Genomic DNA, 18,351 nt, shown 5'->3' with positions numbered 1-18,351 from the left:
TGCATCAGAAATAGATTGTTACGTGGTTTGTGTACAACTACATTACAGTTGGACTTCTGAACAGAATGTCAGTACTGTGTAGTTAAATGAATAATGTATAATACATACTGAAAAAAAACAATAGGTTCGAGCATTTTTAAATATTAGTTAAGGAATTTTATGTCTTTGTAATTGGAACCCAAAGAATTTGGCTCCAGGGTTAGAAATGTTATTTTTAATGAATTGCTTTTTCAGTTCACTGTGCTTTTCCTCTCTGCTTTATCTTGAAAGGGTCATAAATTGACAAGTCTGTTTTCAGCAGATGCAAAGCTTATGGGTTACAAATTATCTTTTCTAGCTGATTCTGTAATTAAAATGTGATTTCATTTAGAATTATTAAAGACCCCAAAGTCTTTAAGCTGAACAAAAATCAAGATTTGTTTCTGTGGCTGATTAATTGCACTATTTAATATTCTATTGGCAGTGGTACTGGGCTAGGGAGAAACAGACTGTGAATCTATTGACATTTAGTACAAAATGCTTTATTTTTTCTAGCTGAAGCAAAAAATTATTCCTGATCAGGATCAGCTGATGGCAATATCGCTAGAGTGCATCTATAACTGTGAACGAAATGATCAACTCTCTCTTTGCTATGACATCTTAGAATGTCTGCCACAAAGAGGATATGGGTAAGAGTCCATAGGCCAATCTTACTGTCCTTTTATTCTAACATTTAAAATGAAAACATTGCTTCCCCAAATATTCATCATAGAGAATTTTTGGAATGTGAAAGAAATACAAAGAGAAAAATAAAATCATCTGCAGTCCTGTTGTGTAGAGCTAAACTCATGTTTTTCTACCATTATATGGGAAGTTCTAGTATATTTTAAACTACTATACAATTTTGTTAAACTTGATAATTATCTGTTAAAAAATAAAAATGTCATTACCACAAAAAATTCTTTTTAGCTGGGTGTGATGTGGTGGCACATGCCTTTAATCCTACTGGCTCAGGAGGCTGCAGCAAAATAAAAAACAGATGTGGCTCAGTGGTTGAGTGTCCCTGGGATCAATCCCTGGTATCTCCCACCCCCAAAATCTTTTCATTAGTGGATTGGTACTGATTGATTTTGTTTTCAGTTGTGTTTTAATTGTCATATTTATCTGCTAAAAGTGTATGTATTCTGTGAATTGTTCTTGGTGCTTACCTGTGTTAGTCCTCAGGGGACATGTACTAGTGATGGATGAATGTGTATAATTTTTAAGTACTTTTATGTTTAAATGGAATCTTATATATGTGCTTTTTTTTTGTAAATAAAGTTTTATTGGAACACTGCCACACCCACTCATCTCCATATCTTTTTTTTTGCAGGCTTAAGATTTTTATTTTTATTTATTTATTTTTTCTTAATTTTTTATTGTGGGTTGTTCAAAACATTACAAATTTCTTGACATATCATATTCCACACTTTGATTCAAGTGGGTTATGAACTCCCACCTTCACCCCATACACAGATTGCAGAATCACATCAGTTACATATCCATTGATTTACAAATTGCCATACTAGTGTCTCTTGTGCTCTGCTGCCTTTCCCATCCTCCCCCCTCCCCCTCCCCACCTCTCCCCTCCCCACCTCTCCCCTCCCCTCCCCTCCTCTCCCCTCCCCTCCCCTCCTCTCTCTCTCTACCCCCTCCACTGTATAACCCTGAGGGTCTCCTTCCATTTCCATGCAATTTCCCTTCTCTCTCCCTTTCCCTCCCACCTCTCATCCCTGTTAAATGTTAATCTTCTTCTCCTGCTCTTCGTCCCTACTCTGTTCTTAGTTACTCTCCTTATATCAAAGAAGACATTTGTCATTTGTTTTTTAGGGATTGGCTAGCTTCACTTAGCATAATCTGCTCTAATGCCATCCATTTCCCTGTAAATTCTATGATTGTCATTTTTTAATGCAGAGTAATACTCCATTGTGTATAAATGCCACATTTTTTTTATCCATTCGTCTATTGAAGGGCATCTAGGTTGGTTCCACAGTCTTGCTATTGTGAACTGTGCTGCTATGAACATCGATGTAGCAGTGTCCCTGTAGCATGCTCTTTTTAGGTCTTTAGGGAATAGACCAAGAAGGGGAATAGCTGGGTCAAATGGTGGCTCCATTCCCAGCTTTCCAAGAAATCTCCATACTGCTTTCCAAATTGGCTGCACCAATCTGCAGTCCCACCAGCAATGTACAGGTGTACCCTTTTCCCCACATCCTCGCCAGCACGTGTTGTTGTTTGACTTTTTAATGGCTGCCAATCTTACTGGAGTGAGATGGTATCTTAGGGTGGTTTTGATTTGCATTTCTGACAGCTAGAGATGTTGAGCATTTTTTCATGTACTTGTTGATTGACTGTATGTCCTCCTCTGAGAAGTGTCTGTTCAGGTCCTTGGCCCATTTGTTGATTGGGTTGTTTGCTCTCTTATTGTCTAATTTTTTGAGTTCTTTGTATACTCTAGATATTAGGGCTGTATCTGAAGTGTGAGGAGTAAAGATTTGTTCCCAGGGTGTAGGCTCCCTATTTACCTCTTATTGTTTCTTTTGCTGAGAAAAAACGTTTTAGTTTGATTAAGTCCCATTTGTTGATTCTAGTTATTAACTTTTGTGCTATGGGTGTCCTATTGAGGAATTTGGAGCCCGACCCCACAGTATGTAGATCGTAGCCAACTTTTTCTTCTATCAGACGGCGCGTCTCTGATTTGATATCTAGCTCCTTGATCCATTTTGAATTCACTTTTGTGCATGGCGAGAGAAAGGGATTCAGTTTCATTTTGTTGCATATGGATTTCCAGTTTTCCCAGCACCATTTGTTGAAGATGCTATCCTTCCTCCATTGCATGCTTTTAGCCCCTTTATCAAATATAAGAAAGTTGTAGTTTTGTGGATTGGTTTCTGTGTCCTCTATTCTGTACCATTGGTCCACCCGCCTGTTTTGGTACCAGTACTATGCTGTTTTTGTTACTATTGCTCTGTAGTATAGTTTGAAGTCTGGTATCGCTATACCGCCTGATTCACTCTGCCTGCTTAGCATTGTTTTTGCTATTCTGGGTCTTTTATTTTTCCATATGAATTTCATGATTGCTTTCTCTATTTCTACAAGAAATGCCGTTGGGATTTTGATTGGCATTGCATTAAACCTATAGAGAACTTTTGGTAGTATCGCCATTTTGATGATGTTAGTTCTGCCTCTCCATGAACAGGGTATATTTTTCCATCTTCTAAGATCATCTTCTATTTCTCTCTTTAGGGTTCTGTAGTTTTCATTGTATAAGTCTTTCACCTCTTTTGTTAGGTTGATTCCCAAGTATTTTATTTTTTTTGAAGATATTGTGAATGGAGTGGTTGTCCTCATTTCCATTTCAGAGGATTTGTCGCTGATATACAGGAATGCCTTTGATTTATGCGTGTTGATTTTATATCCTGCCACTTTGCTGAATTCATTTATTAGCTCTAATAGTTTCTTTGTAGAGCCTTTTGGGTCTGGTAGGTATAGAATCATATCATCTGCAAATAGTGATAATTTAAGTTCTTCTTTTCCTATTTTTATGCCTTTAATTTCTTTCGTCTAATTGCTCTGGCCAATGTTTCGAGAACTATGTTGAACAGAAGTGGAGAGAGAGGGCATCCCTGTCTTGTTCCAGATTTTAGAGGGAATGCCTTCAGATTTTCTCCATTCAGAATGATGCTAGCCTGAGGCTTAGCATAGATTGCTTTTACAATATTGAGGTATGTTCCTGTTATCCCTAGTTTTTCTAGAGTTTTGAACATAAAGGGATGCATATGTGCTTTTTGATTATTGAGTTGGATGCAAATTGGAAGTCAGGTAACAGTCATTCCTTTAATCCTTTTTAAAAATCTAGCATATAATACAATTTTTACATCTGGAAAAGAATTCACGTTGCTTCCAACACTTGAAAGAGCAGGAAGGGAAAGTCAGCAGGCCTGTTCTAAGCCTTTGTAACTTCAGTCATTTAACCTCTTGTCATTAATTTTCTTATTTGCAAGATGAGATACTTAAACAGGAAAGCTCCTTATCCATTTTCTCTTTCCTTGTCTGTCTCTTGTCCTTTCTAGAAAATATTTTTTATGAAAGTAGACACCTGTTTTGCAATTCACCATGAAATAATTATCATGCAGTCATTAATAGTACTGAAATCAGATGAAAAATTAATGGTAAAGCAATATAGTAAAGCATTATCCCAGCGACTATTTTTCTTTTATTTTTAAAGGTGAAATTTACATTTATAAAGGCAAGGTCTGACTGCCATTTTCCTAGCCACCTTAGCCAGGCTGGCATCACTTATAGTCAAATAGCCTGACATCGCATGTCTGTCTTCTGATGTGATGCAGCATGAAGGAACTGGTATTTCAGTGCCCTGAGGAGTAATTGTGCTAGAATTGTTCACTCTGGATCTATCACTTTTCGGCCAAACTTCTATAGTTGAAACAGGAATTAGAAAGACAATTTAAATAGCCATGAAGAAAATAGGAAATTTCTGCAAGTCAGTTGGTCTTTTCCCTATAGAAAGTTGTTATTGAAAAAAAGAAGTGAGGTGCTGTTGTAAAATACATTAGTCCAGAGGGACATGATCCCCTCTTAATTTTTTTTTTAATTTTTTATTGTGGGTTGTTCAAAACATTACAAATTTCTTAACATATCATATTCCACACTTTGATTCAAGTGGGTTATGAACTCCCACCTTCACCCCATACCCAGATTGCAGAATCACATCAGTTACACATCCATTGATTTACAAATTGCCATACTAGTGTCTGTTGTGCTCCGCTGCCTTTCCCCTCTTAATTTTTAAAAATGATGTAATGTATGAACACAGTTGAAACCAGGCAATTTAAGACTGATAGTAGACAACTGTTCATGGCCTCCTTTCTTCATCTTTAAATACCTGCCTTCATAAAAGCAGACAACTTTCATAATTTTTATTATCTTAACATTAGGCTTGTTAATATTGCAATTTTAGATCATTCTTGGTATGCTTTTATGGAAATGCTTTCCTTTTTCTGTTTGTATTCCTACTATTTTTTTGTCATTACAATTATGCAATTGGGCTGGGGATGTGGCTGAAGTGGTAACACGCTCGCCTGGCATGCGTGCGGTACTGGGTTCGATCCTCCACCACATAAAAATAAAATGTTATGTCCACTGAAAAATAAATATTAAAAAAATTCTCTCTTCTCTCAAAAAAACCCCACAATTATGCAATATTGTTTACACAGAGTTAGGTGTTTTTGTTTCCTTTTGATTCAAGTTTGTTTTCCCTGGATTGGATAATCGCCTATTCTTTGTCCTTCAATCTTTCTAATACCATGATCACACCCTTCCAGTAGATAGAAGGCCGGACTGTGTGTGCAATTATAGGTGCACGATCTTTTTCCTGCAAGGTCTGAAGGTACTGCTCTTGTCTCCTCCAGGTTATTGAGAAGCCCAGTGCTATTCTGAATCATAGTGCTTTACGTGTGGTTTTCTTCCTTTCTACAGGGTTTACTATCTTATCCTCGTCCTTAGTGTTCTGAAATACCTTAAAAATATTTTCTTGCAAGTCTGAATTTGTTGTGTTGTTCATTGACTAGTCTACTCCATTCTGGAAGCTCATAACTTTGAGTCCTGTGGGAAATACATTTTTTTTCCTTAACAAGTTTATTTGTACATTTCTCCTCAAATTCCTGTTTTTCAAAAGTTAGATCTGTGAATTTTGTTATTTAACTGTAGCTCTCATTTAAAACCTTTTACTGCCCTTTTCATTCTGTTTCTCACCTTTGATCTGGGGTATTTCTTTCGTCTTATTTTATAATTCAGTTTTTTGAATTTTAAAATTTGTTTTTACCTTTTTAATTTAAATTCTAAGAACTTGTTCATTAAAAAAAAAAAAATCCCCATCTTGTTTCACAGATGCATGGATACACGTTCTTCTGCTGTCTTTGATCTCACCTCAGTTTCTGGTTTTTCATATTTTGTTTATGCCTTTACTCTTAGGAATGTTTTTCTGTTTTTATTCTTGATGAGTAATTTATAGTTAAAGCCCTAAACAGCTGATTGGAAGCCTTGTATTCGTAGAGAGCAGGCTTGTTTCTAGATGAACCTTACCTTAACGTGGTCAGGAAGGGATATTTAAATGGGTGAGACCCTAAAATGCTAACAAGTGTTTTATCTTTTGTTAACAAAGAATAGTACCTCTTTTCCGCCCTTTCCATCTACATGTCTTGTACTTTTTAGTACTGGGGTGTGCCTAATCCAGTTGTCTACAGTATGAAGTCCCTCTGTGCTTCCAGGTGTGGAAGAGTGGACTGCCTGTATGAGATAAAAGGACTATAACTGGTGTGCACGCGTGTGCTTATGTTTTCAGAAATACCTGCTGCTTCCAGCCCTTGGCATTCCTTTTTTCGCATATGTGCTGGCTTCCCATTCTTCTTGCAGTTGTTACTTCTCTGCTTTATGTCTGTAGCCACCTAATTTGCATCTCCAGATTTTCTGTGCATCTCTTATCCACTGTTGTCTCCTTTCTTTCTCTCTGTTCCTTGTGTGTACACCCCCAGTTCCTTTTGCTGTTTCACTTACCGTCTTTTAAATGGAGTTTGGAAAGGAGTAGAGATAAATGTAGAGTTCCTTCTATCATATTTAATTGGAAGGCCTTTTAGCTCTGTTTCTGTAGTTCTGTGATCTGTGTTCCCTTTTTTGACAAGCCCAGCCCCTTCACTATAGCACTACTTGCAGCTGGGTTGCCAGTCTTGTCTCAGTTTTTATTTTTTTAGAGAAGTGATATATCTTACATTCTGCCTGTTAGGTTACAGAAACATTGGTGATTTGTACATCCCGGTCATTCCTTTCTCCTTGTCAAAGTTCTAAGTTCTGACCATTAAGAAAGGATCTTGGCATTCATCCTGTTAATGGTAAAGCTGGATGGAGGTCGAGTAGTACTGAGTACCTCCCTTCTTCAGTTGGGCTTGGCCATCTTTGTGTAGGGAACTTGGTATTACTCAGACCTATGCGAGTATGGCCAGTCTCTCCTTCACATCCTTGGTAAAAAATGGCAGTATATAGCAAGTATGCCTCTAACAGTCATGTCCTTCAGTAGGCAGCAAAAGGCAGGTAAAATGGATTGTATTATAGACATTTTGCAGCAAAGTGTTGTTACCCACAGTTTAAAAACTTCAGTGTGAAGGATTTCAGAATTTCCTTCTATACAGGGCTACGTGATGCAGAGGCTACTCCCTAACCTGATTTTCAGAGAGTAAGTCCTTGAAGGATTTCTGCTCCAATGAGCTGGGTGGGAAACTCTATGGTTCTCAGCTTGATGCCTCCTGTCTTGGTCCTAAGTGAACTAGACCAAATCATTGAAAAGAATAATCACTTATTCAATGTCAATTCACAAAGGAAGTACACTGCGTTCTTTGGTATCTATGACCATGCTACAGAATGATAATTTTAAAAAGATTACTGCTGAAGGTGTACATTAATGAAAGGTAGCTCTGACGAATGACTTTAGGTAGTCTATACCTGACTTCTCACTCTCGTTTGAAGCCTAAGAAGGCAGTGTAATCTCTGAAAGTTGCACCGAATAGTTGTCAAATAATTTACACCAGGGAGATCAATCATTTTAAAAATAAGGAGGCTTTATGTTCAAGTTGGAACATTCGCTGAAATTCAGGGCACTGTGGGAAGGCACTGAGAGTGTCAGGTTGGGACTCTAAGCAGAGAGTTGTGAGGAGCACTTACTGTCATGTAGGGTGAGAGTGTTGATAGCAGTTGCTAGGTTTTTCTGCCAAATCCGTGTTCCCTTGATGTGTTGTGCCACGTTTCCTCTTCTCTACCAGCCACATTTTATAGACTTGTGCGCCTTTTCCTAATATTTCTACTAGTTCCCACTCACTTGCTTCCACAGAAAGACTTGCTTTCCTGTCTTTACTGCCTGCCAGTGATTCTATCAAATGGTGGTTCTTCACCACTGAGGTGGATGGGATTCTGATGGGGTGGGACGATTTTGTGTGAGAGCTCCTCCTTGTACATGGAATGCTAATGAGGATATCTTAGGGAGGCCACAGATGTTGTCAGGCCTTGTTGAAAGCCAGTATGTGGAGCCTTGCTCCTTATCTGATGTATTAGTTTTTTTTTTTTTATTTAATTGTGTATGGGCAACATGCCTTTATTTTATTTGTATGCAGTTCTGAGGATGTAATCCAGTGCCTCACACATGCTAGGTAAGTGCTGTGCCACTGAGCTACAGCCCCAGCCCCCTGATTTATAGTTCTTCTCCAATTAATTTAAATTCTATTCTTTTTGCCTTGAGTCAGAACTAAACCAAAAATACCTTAGAAAGTAGTTACTCCTGTCTGGCTAATCTGTTACGGAGAATGTTGACCTACTCTTGTATTTTTTTATTTATTTTTTTTTGGGGGGGGGCGCAGGGGTGGTACTAGGAATTGAACTCAAGGGCACTCAACCACTGAGCCACATCCCCGGCCCTATTTTGTATTTAGAGACAGTCTCACTGAATTGCTTAATGCCTCACTTTTTGCTGAGGCTGGCTTTGAACTCAGTCGGCCTGCCTCGGCCTCCCGAGCTGCAGGGATTACAGGCATAATCTATAGACTCAAGAAAACTATTGAATGAATTTAGGAGTTAAGCCTGAACTTTTATTTGGACAGTATGTTACATATGAAACAGAAGAGAAGCATGCTCTTAGACCACTGAATTGGGTGTTATGCTTTATTAAAGAGCCCCACTATTAAGACTTAATTTTAATTTTTGTTCTTTCAATTCTTTAGTCATAAGACAAAGATGACCACAACTCTTCATGACATGGTAGACCAACTGGAACAAATTCTCAGGTGAGAAAAATGAAGTCTTTTGGTTCTGTGCCAAGTAAGTGGGACTATCCAAGAAGTGTGACCCTAAGCCAGCCTTTTAGTCATTATTTCTCCTTTGACCTTGTATTTTTTTTTTCTGGTTCTTTTTTGAGTGAATCTCCCCAGTGATGAATGTACAGCTGCCTTGTTACAGCAGAATGGAAGAATAGTAAGAGGCATGGGATTATAGACTGATGAGCCTGTATTCAAATCTAGACATTTCTGCTGTGTAATCTTTGAACTTGTGGTTTCCTTATTTTTAATTACTGAACTCGTGGAATTTGGGAATTAATATTACATGAAGCATTTAAAGTCCCTTAAACATAACAGGCACAAAAGAAATGATAATTTGTGCAGCAAGTATTGAATCTGACTTTTTTGGGTACAATATATTAGATCAAACTGTGCTAGAACCTTCATATTACTTGGTATTAGTTTTCTTTACTGTTCTGAGGAAACATTGAGTTATTTCTTTGAGATTGGAACATTCTTAATTTGCCATTTAAGAAGTTAATATTGTTAGCGTTTATGTGTATGTAAAAATGTAACTTTAAAATATTTCAAATAAAATGTTAAGAATAACACTGTTCTTTCAATGTGTAATTATAGAAATTACAGATAATAACACCACTTTAGTAGTGGTAATATGTATGGTAAAATATAATTTGGAGTTCAGTAATTTTATTCACTCAAACTAAGGGTCTTTAGGGTAAATATTTTAAGCTGCACTTAAGGGAACAGAATGTTTTGTGTGCCATGTATGTGAATTAAATGAAGAATTAACTGTTTTTCTCAGGACCTCCATTTATTATTAGCTTGATTCTTATTATTCTATGTTCTGAAAATTATACAGTTGTATTTCTTACAGAATGTTTAACAAATCAAGTGCTTCCTATTACAAGTTGACTTTTCGCTATTCCTTTTATCTGCTTGCCTAATGAAACCTAGAAAAGATTTCACTGAGATACAATGAAATAGTCATACTTTATTTACTGCATGTTTGTGGTCCTTATGCCACCAGTACCTCAAGAAAACAGTAGTATCCTATAGGTCTCTGGATGATGCTTAGGTCTTACTTTTAAGGTGTGTGTGGGTGTTTTTTTTTTTTTTTTTGGGTACTGGGATTGAACTCAGGGGCACTTATCCACTGAGCCACATTCCCAACCCTATTTTATATTTTAGAGACAGGGTGTCACTGAGTTGCTAAGCGCCTCGCCATTGCTGAGGCTGGCTTTGAACTTGTAATCCTCCTGTCTCAGCCTCCCACGCCGCGTTTGACACTGTGCCTGGCCGTAGGTGTTATTTTAAAATAAGAACTTTTTAGTCTTGTTGCCCCTCACAGCTACAAATCATAGAATTGTTAACAACGAGTTAAAATTGGGCAATGAAATTATATATTTGGTTTATTTTACTGATTTGTGTTATGGTAGAGGGAAATTGCTAAAATAATTTTGAAATAAAAATGCCCTTTTAAAAAATATGCTTTAGTCCAGGTATATTCTAATGAAAGTCGATGGGGAAAATAAGATTTGAAATATAATGAGCTTTGTTTTTCTTAAATTAAAATATAAAACTGGATCATATTGTGTGATGCTCTTTGTTTTAATACTAGAACTTAAATATTTGTATGTTTAAGATTGTTTAGAGTCCTTTTGGCAGCAAGATTTTAAATAATTCTTTTTTTACTTACAGTGTGTCAGAGCTTTTGGAAAAACATGGACTTGAGAAACCTATTTCATTTGTTAAGAACACTCAGTCTAGCTCTGAAGAGGCTCGCAAGCTGATGGTTAGATTGACCAGACACGCCGGTCGGAAGTGAGTCGTTAAAACTCATACGCATATACAGTTTGATAAGGTTTGACATATATATGCTCATGAAACCATCAGTATTGTCAGGTTCATGAATATATTCATTCCCCTTAAGGGTTTGCTGTTGCTTCTTTACGATCCATTCCTGCCAGCTTCTCCTCATCAAGTCCACTTTCCCTTACAAGTCAGATCTACTTTCTGTCCCTTTACATGTTACTTTACATTTCCTACAATTTTGTGTAAATGAATCATCCGTATTTTGTGATGGTTATTTGACATCTTTTACTCAGAATATTTTGATTAATTCAGTAGCCCATTCATTTTTATTTGCTGAGTTGTATTTCATTGCTTGGATTAATCTCACCTTATTTAACTATTCTATTAGTGGACATTTGGATGGTTCAGGTTTTGACTTTCACAAATATATCTGCTGTTGATATAGATTTCAATTTCTCTTGAATAAATACATAAAGGTGAACTGGCAGGATCATGGTAGGTAGATGGTTAACTTGGGAGAGGGGGCCACCTGCCAAGCTGTTTACCAAAGTATTTGTATCGTTTTATTTTTTAACCAGTCTTGTAGGAGAGTTCAGCTGTTCTATATCCTCATCAATACTTAGGATTGGTCAGGTTTGTTAAGCTCAGCTATTTTAATAGGTATGTGGTAGTATCTGATTTTGGTTTTAGTTGCATGTCTTTAATAATGTTGGGGATCCTCTTATAGGCTTATTTGACAAGTCTCTTTTCATGGTTTTTTTTTTTTTTTTTCTCCTTTGGTACTATATATTGAATCCAGATGTGCTTTATCACTGAGTTAAATCCCTAGTCCTTTGTAAAAATTATTTTTTTATTTTGAGAAAGGGTCTTGCTAAGTTGCTTAGGGCCTTGCTATTGCTGAGGCTGGCTTTGAATTTATGATTCTCCTGCCTCAGCCTCCTGAGCTGCTGGAATTACAGGTGTAATTCAGGAGGGGCTTATTATTATTTTTTTTTTAAATCGTGTCTTCGTTTTTTTAATATGTTCAGGATACATGCTCCTTGTTAGACATATGCTGTGTAATCTTTTCTCCCCTTGTGCCTTATCTTTCCATTCTCTTATTTGTCTTTTTAAAAGCATATTTTAAAAAATCAATTGGTGGTTCTTGAATTCTGCTTTTGTTTTCATATCTAAAAAATATTTGCCACAGTTTTATATTTACCTTTTATAGCAGAATTTTTAGTTGTATGTTTATTTTTAGGTTCATGATGCATTTTGAGAGTTTACTTTTATTGTTCAAAGTATGCATCACATTGGAATGAATTTTTGGTGATAGGAGTCAAACCTAGGGCCTCGTACACACTAGGCAAGGAGTCTACCATTGAGCCACGTTCCCAGCCCTCACATCTGAGTGTTAACCACACTACTTGTTGAAAATACTGTCATTACTCTACCTATTTACCTTTGCAACTTTGTTGAAAATCGGTTGTGCATATGTGTAAGGGTGATTTTTTAAAGTCTTTATTCTGTCCATTAATTTTTCATTCTTCCAAAAGCACATTACACTGGTTACTATAGATCTATAATCTTGACATTAGTTAATATTAGTCTCTCAACTTTTTTCTTTTTCAAGTTTGTTTTGCTTATTATAGGGCCTTTCCATTTACATATGAACTTTAAAATCAACATGTCAAGTGTTCTCATTTGGGATTTTGGTAGGGATTATATCAAATTTATATATTTTGGAGGCATTGCTATCCTAAATCCCTATTAAGTCTTCTATTCCATGAACACAGTATACCTCTCTATTTACTTGGGTCTTCAATGATTTTGTTGCTTTTGATGCACAAATCTCATACTTATTTTGTTAAATTGATTTCTAATATTATTTGTTGATTCTATTGTAAATGAAATTGCTTTCTTAATTTTAAATTGTCCATTCCTAGGATGTAATGAAATACACTTGATTTTTGATACATTGATCTTGTGTTTTTTAACTTTGTTGGACTGACTAGCTTGAATAGTTTTTCTCTGCAGACTTCATAGTCCTGGATGCTAAAGTAGAAAGCTGCCATGTGCTTGGAAAGCTGAGAGTAGTCAGAATGGAGGGCATGTGGCTTGTACAGTGTGTGCTAATCAGGATTGTTGTAAGCCACATCTCTCGTCTTTCCCAGTCATGACCTCCCTTCAATACATAACTTTGCCCCTTTTTACTGCCTGATGCAAATAAAATTCTATAGTATGTACTTTTATGTAGTTTCCCTGCATTATATTGGTGAAATTCATCTACATTGTTGGTATAACATTATTTGTTCATTCTCATGGTTGTAAAATATTTCATTTTGTGAATATAATACATTATTTATAAATTCTATGTTATGGACATTTTGATTATTTCTCAGTTTTGCTTGTTCTTAATACTATTTCTATGGATAATTTTAATTTTTAAAAATTTGTTCTTTTTAAACATGATAATAGAATATATTTTGACATATTTAAATAAATCTGAAGTATATCTTATAAAGATTCTAGTCTCTTGTTGCACATATGTGGAGATTCACTGTGCTATGCTTACATATGTACATAGGAAAGTTAAGTCAGATTCATTCCTCCGTCTTTCCTATACGTATGTCTTTGGATATATATGCATATGTGTTTTTCTTGAATACCATACCTACTTAGCATACAATTGCTGAGTTATAGAATATACCTGAGACCAACTTTAGGAGATTCTGCCAAATCATATTTCACAATTATTGTGTATATTGCTCTAGCAATATAGAGTTATTTGATACTGAGTTTTTTTCCCCCTTTCCTCCTTTTTTTAAGCAAATACGATAGCATTTTACTGAAATCCTAATGTGTATTTCCCTAATGACGTTGAAGTTGGGAACTTTATAATAGGATCAAAACATCACATTTCTAGCAGTAAATCTAAAATGAAATATATAAATCATATACACTGAAAATTACAAACACTGAGAACAATAATAGACATAAAAATGGAGAAATATACCTCATGTTGATTAGAAGATACAGTAGTGTAAAAATGTCAGTTCTGCCTAAGCTGATCTATTCTTTTCCTGCATTCCTATAAGGATTCTAGTATATGTACATATTAAGAGCTGCGCAAGTATAAAATTTGTTCAGTGGAAATGTTATTTTCTGATGCTGATCAGAAAATATTTGTGTTGCTCAATAATTTGGTGAATATGTGACTTTTTCACGTTCTATTTCTGTTGCTTAAAACAGTTTCTAAGTTTATAGGTAATGAATCTTTTCAAACGAATGAGTGAATAAGTGTAAAAAGATAATGTTAAATTTGATAACTAGAACATTTGTATTTACACTAATTCTGTATGTTTCTATGTTAACTTCATTTGAAGTATAACAGTCATTCTAAGGAAGTTAGAAATTTTGCTGAGTTTCTCTTTGGAAATTTACTTAAAACCAGTTATAAGAGACAGGACAACTGAACTCATTAGGTAACATTTACATTTCTTAAATATTTATGAATTTTTTATTTACATTATTTTATGAGTATTTTGTTATGGATTTTGACATACTTAGTGTCTGTATTATGCTTGATGTCAGGCTTCTGAGGAAAAAAGACATGACACCTGTCTGGACTGGTTGGCGCTATGTCCAATTAAATTATACTAACAGAATACTCATGAAGTCTATGTGAGAATTAACAGATTACCTTGTAGAAAAGTTGGCAACAGAGTTGAAAGGCATTTTGAAGTAGGTGGTATCCAAATGTTCAGTAATAAATTCTAAAGTTTTTTTAAATCTATTATACTAGATTTTTAGGCAGGGAAATAAGCAGAGAGGACCTGTGACCTTGTGGCCTTTAGGTGGAGATTCCAGATTGAAGATGGATGTGAAGATCAGAGAGGTGTGAGCTGGAGGTAGGGAGTGGAGGGTTATCCCCAAGGATGCAGGTGAGGTTAGATTCTGAACCTGTCCCTCAGGAGACTGTATAAAGATGTGAAGAATGCTTGGGAAAAGTCTTCTCAAAAGCTAATGCTGAAGGGGCAGCCTCACAGGAAGTAGGATCAAATAATGAGAGCTTTTCAAAATCTTCTCTCTCTTGTTGTTACAATTTTGAGACATAGTTTAAGATTAAAAGAAAAAACTCCGATGCTAATGAGACAGTCTTATTATATTTCCCTCTTTTAAGATCTTGTTCCACATCTTTTTAGGAAACCTGGTTTGACTACTCCAGGTGGAATGAATTGTTTTTCCTGGAGATTCCCTGGCTTTTCCCGTGTGCCTCCCTTGCTGCTGTCCTCATTTCTCGCAATAGCATCCTGTGGTTACTAAAGTCTGTACTTCACATTCCCCTTTAGATCACTCTTTCTCTAGCACGAATGTGATCACCACCATACAGCTCAGATGGGAACTCACATATCAGCTGTCTGATTATTGAATGAATGATTAAGATTTTGAATGATTCAAGTCTTAAGATTTCTTAATGGCCGGAGGAATGCAACTCAGTGCTAGTAGCACTTGCCTTGCAGACTGGGAGACTTGGATTTGATCTCAAGTTCTGCAAAACAACCAACCAATCAATCAAAATGCAAAACAAAAATCCCACTTCTCTTTCCTTTAAGAGGGGGGAAAAAATTCCTGTTCAAGTGGGGTGTGAGGTTCTGACTGCTCTAAAACCTTCTCTTTAACAGGAAAGCCTTGCTGTTGCTGCAAGATTATCCTCACACTGAGTTTCTTACATAATGTTGAAGTGTCTGAAGTTAATTTCTACTGTGACCTGTTTACTAAGAATACGGCCCATTTTCAAAGTAGAATGTTTAAAATGAATTTTAATTATTTCGTTCTGTTACCATGGCTTGGCCTTCATTGCCTCCAGAATAGTCTTGTATATATCCTAAATGGTAGCAATGTCACCAAATCTGTTAAAACCGAGGTTTGACCATCTTGAATACAAGACTGTTTTTCCCTTAAAAATCCACCTCTGTTCCAAAGCTGAACTCATACTGTGTATGTGTGTGTTCAGGAATCTTGTTAATTTGCAAGCCTGTTTAGTTTCTTCAAGTTCTATTCTTCATTCTTATTTACTGAATGTTTTCTGAAGAAGGCCATTATAAGTAATATGTTATAATTTATTTTAATTAGAACTCTATTTACGACTAGCCATGTGTGAGGAAACGTTAATACCATCTGTCCCAGTGCTGATGGCTTCTAGAAGAACAGCTGGGCTGTGAGGACTTGAGTTCAGCTAGATGATGCCTAGGTCTGATTTTATTGAGCTGGTGGAAGCTGGGGCCCTCACTTCATCAAACATTTCGCTGTGTCTCCGCTTGCATACCAAAGCTGAAAGAGTCCTCCATTCTTTGATGCCAGAGGGTAGAGTTCAAGTACTAATATCAAACTAATGAAAACATTTTATGGATTATTCTGAGAAATTCTTGCCAATGTTATATATTTTTTTTGTGTGTATGCTAAAAAATGGTTTTCTTCTTACGTATTACATATGAAACGAGAGTAATTCATTTTGCGTAATATAAAATGCCAAAGGCAAGTGAAGCATATTATTAAAATTTTTAGGAGAAGCTGGGCAAGGTGTAATGTGTGCCTTTTACTCCAAGAACTCAGGAAGTTGATGCAGGAGGATCACTTGAGCCTATGAGTTGCAGGACAGCCTAGAAAACATAACACAAAAATTTTTATAGACTAGATTTTTTACAGAAATTACCCCTCAATGCATACTTTTTCTATAGAAATATTTATTATATGTGTACTGTCAATCTGCTCTTTTTAACACAGCTCTTGGAAATAGTAATAACTTTTAAAAAATGCATTATATGACATAAAGCCAAAAACGATTAACAAAGATATATTATCTAGTTGGTATTTGACAAACACAAAACAGAATCTACCCTTTTCAAACATTGAGATTCAGGGCTGGGGTTGTGGTCCGGTGATAGTGTGCTTGCGTTGCGTGCATGGGGTACTGGGTTTGATCCTCAGCACCACATAAATAAAATAAAGGTATTGTGCCCATCTACAACTAAAAAAAAATTGAGATTCATTATGTAGAACTTGAAAACAAATTTTAGGTAAACATAAATGATGATTCCAAAGAAATATATATTAATCTAAGATGAACTTTTGAGAATTATAATGTTCTTTCTACAAGGCAATATTAGTAATCATATGTAACTTAAACACATAAATGTATTTGTAACTTCATTTTCATTCACTGTTTGTTGAAAACTTAATAGCAGAAAAATTGGAAGTCTTTTTATATGTTCTAGTTTAAGTTCATCTTTATAACATAGATAAAAGGGAGCCTAGAACTCAGTATATTAAAAACTCAAGTTCATACAGGTAATTAAGCTTATAGGAGCATCTTGCATCAATGTTTGTGTTTCATCAGAATTATTATCCATTCCTTTTGAGACTGAGGTGGGCTTTGAGTTAGGAAAGTGAAATTCAGAAATATTAAATGACAGCTAATCTGTGACTGGATGAAAATGTTAGCAAAACCCTTTCCCCTGCTACAGGAGATCTTGACCATTAATTCCCTTCTTTGTACCTTTGGAAGAAAACATAAAATGGTTTTTAATCAACCGAATTACAAAGGTCTCACTGCTTGGGTATAACTGATCGAACTGGTAAATTACTTCTGGCATGGAAGAAGTGTAAATGACCCAGAAATACCCTGTGGGACCTTTTCACTTTGGCCTTTCTTGAGTGTGGTCACTGGCATGTTTCTTAAGGGGCCTGGAACACTGTGGAATAGTTGCAGAGGGTCCTGGCTCTTGGGAACAGGAAGCTCCTTGCTGTGCCCACGGGGTGAACTGCTGTAACTGCTCCATGAGGCTGCTTTTACCTGAACTGTCACCTGAGAAGGTGACTCTGCAGTATTCTGTAAGTTGCTGTATGGAGTGCTGTCCATACTGTCAATGAAGGAACAACTCAAATGGCCCTGCTGCGAGTCATGGTTCCCATCCTGCCTTCAAATCCAGTGTCGCCTGTGGTTGCCCCATGTGTTTGAATGTTCAGTTGAAGACAGACCTCAGAGAGGAGGTGCACAGTGATGAAGAAGTTTGAAATGAATTCCTGTCTCCAAATGCTTTTTCTTCATCATAGCTGCTTTATCTTTTTGTGCTTTATTTTACCTTAGAAACTCACAACTTGTCGATATGCCATTTGTTTTCTGCTGCTCGTTTCGTGTCTAAGCAGCCTATGACAGGGGCTGATTTGGCAGCAGCTCTAGCATTGAGGTACAGCTGCCCAGCTTTTCCTTCTGTCTTCATATGAGATCATTCCTAGTGATCATTTGGAATGGTGGTACTTGTTTGTTGTGTTCTTAACTTTTAACTAATAGAAGAGAGATCTTTCATGTTTTCGGTTTTCATCTTTTGTTTTTCCTGTTATTCCAGGCAGCCTCCTGTGAGTGAGTCTCATTGGAGAACCTTGCTGCAAGACATGTTAACCATGCAGCAGAATGTGTACACGTGTCTGGATCCCGATGCTTGTTATGAGGTAACTACACCTGTAAACTGCTGCCTTTTAATTTTTTACACTGTTGGTGACAAGGAAGATGACGATAAGCTGCACTGTGATACTGTTCAAATAGCTGATAATTGACGGGTACTTCCAGTTTAGTAGTTTTATACTCACTATTTTCCTATCTTTGCTTATTGCAACACCCAGTATT

The 18,351-nt window shown here is 36.3% G+C and overlaps 1 protein-coding gene across 2 annotated transcripts in view; it reads left to right on the top strand.

The window, feature by feature from the left end:
• Nbas (NBAS subunit of NRZ tethering complex) overlaps positions 1-18,351 on the top strand; it is a 340,725-nt gene that overhangs the window by 139,970 nt on the left and 182,404 nt on the right. For both annotated transcript variants that reach the window (XM_071601352.1, XM_071601351.1), the window contains exons 26-29: positions 535-668; positions 8,799-8,861; positions 10,572-10,694; positions 18,074-18,176. In XM_071601352.1, coding sequence (XP_071457453.1) covers positions 535-668; positions 8,799-8,861; positions 10,572-10,694; positions 18,074-18,176 — 423 coding nt within the window. The remainder of the gene's footprint in view (positions 1-534; positions 669-8,798; positions 8,862-10,571; positions 10,695-18,073; positions 18,177-18,351) is intronic.

This window comes from Marmota flaviventris, chromosome 14, assembly GCF_047511675.1.
Source record: "Marmota flaviventris isolate mMarFla1 chromosome 14, mMarFla1.hap1, whole genome shotgun sequence".
Lineage (NCBI taxonomy): Eukaryota > Metazoa > Chordata > Mammalia > Rodentia > Sciuridae > Marmota > Marmota flaviventris.
This window is presented reverse-complemented; position numbering and strand designations above follow the sequence as displayed.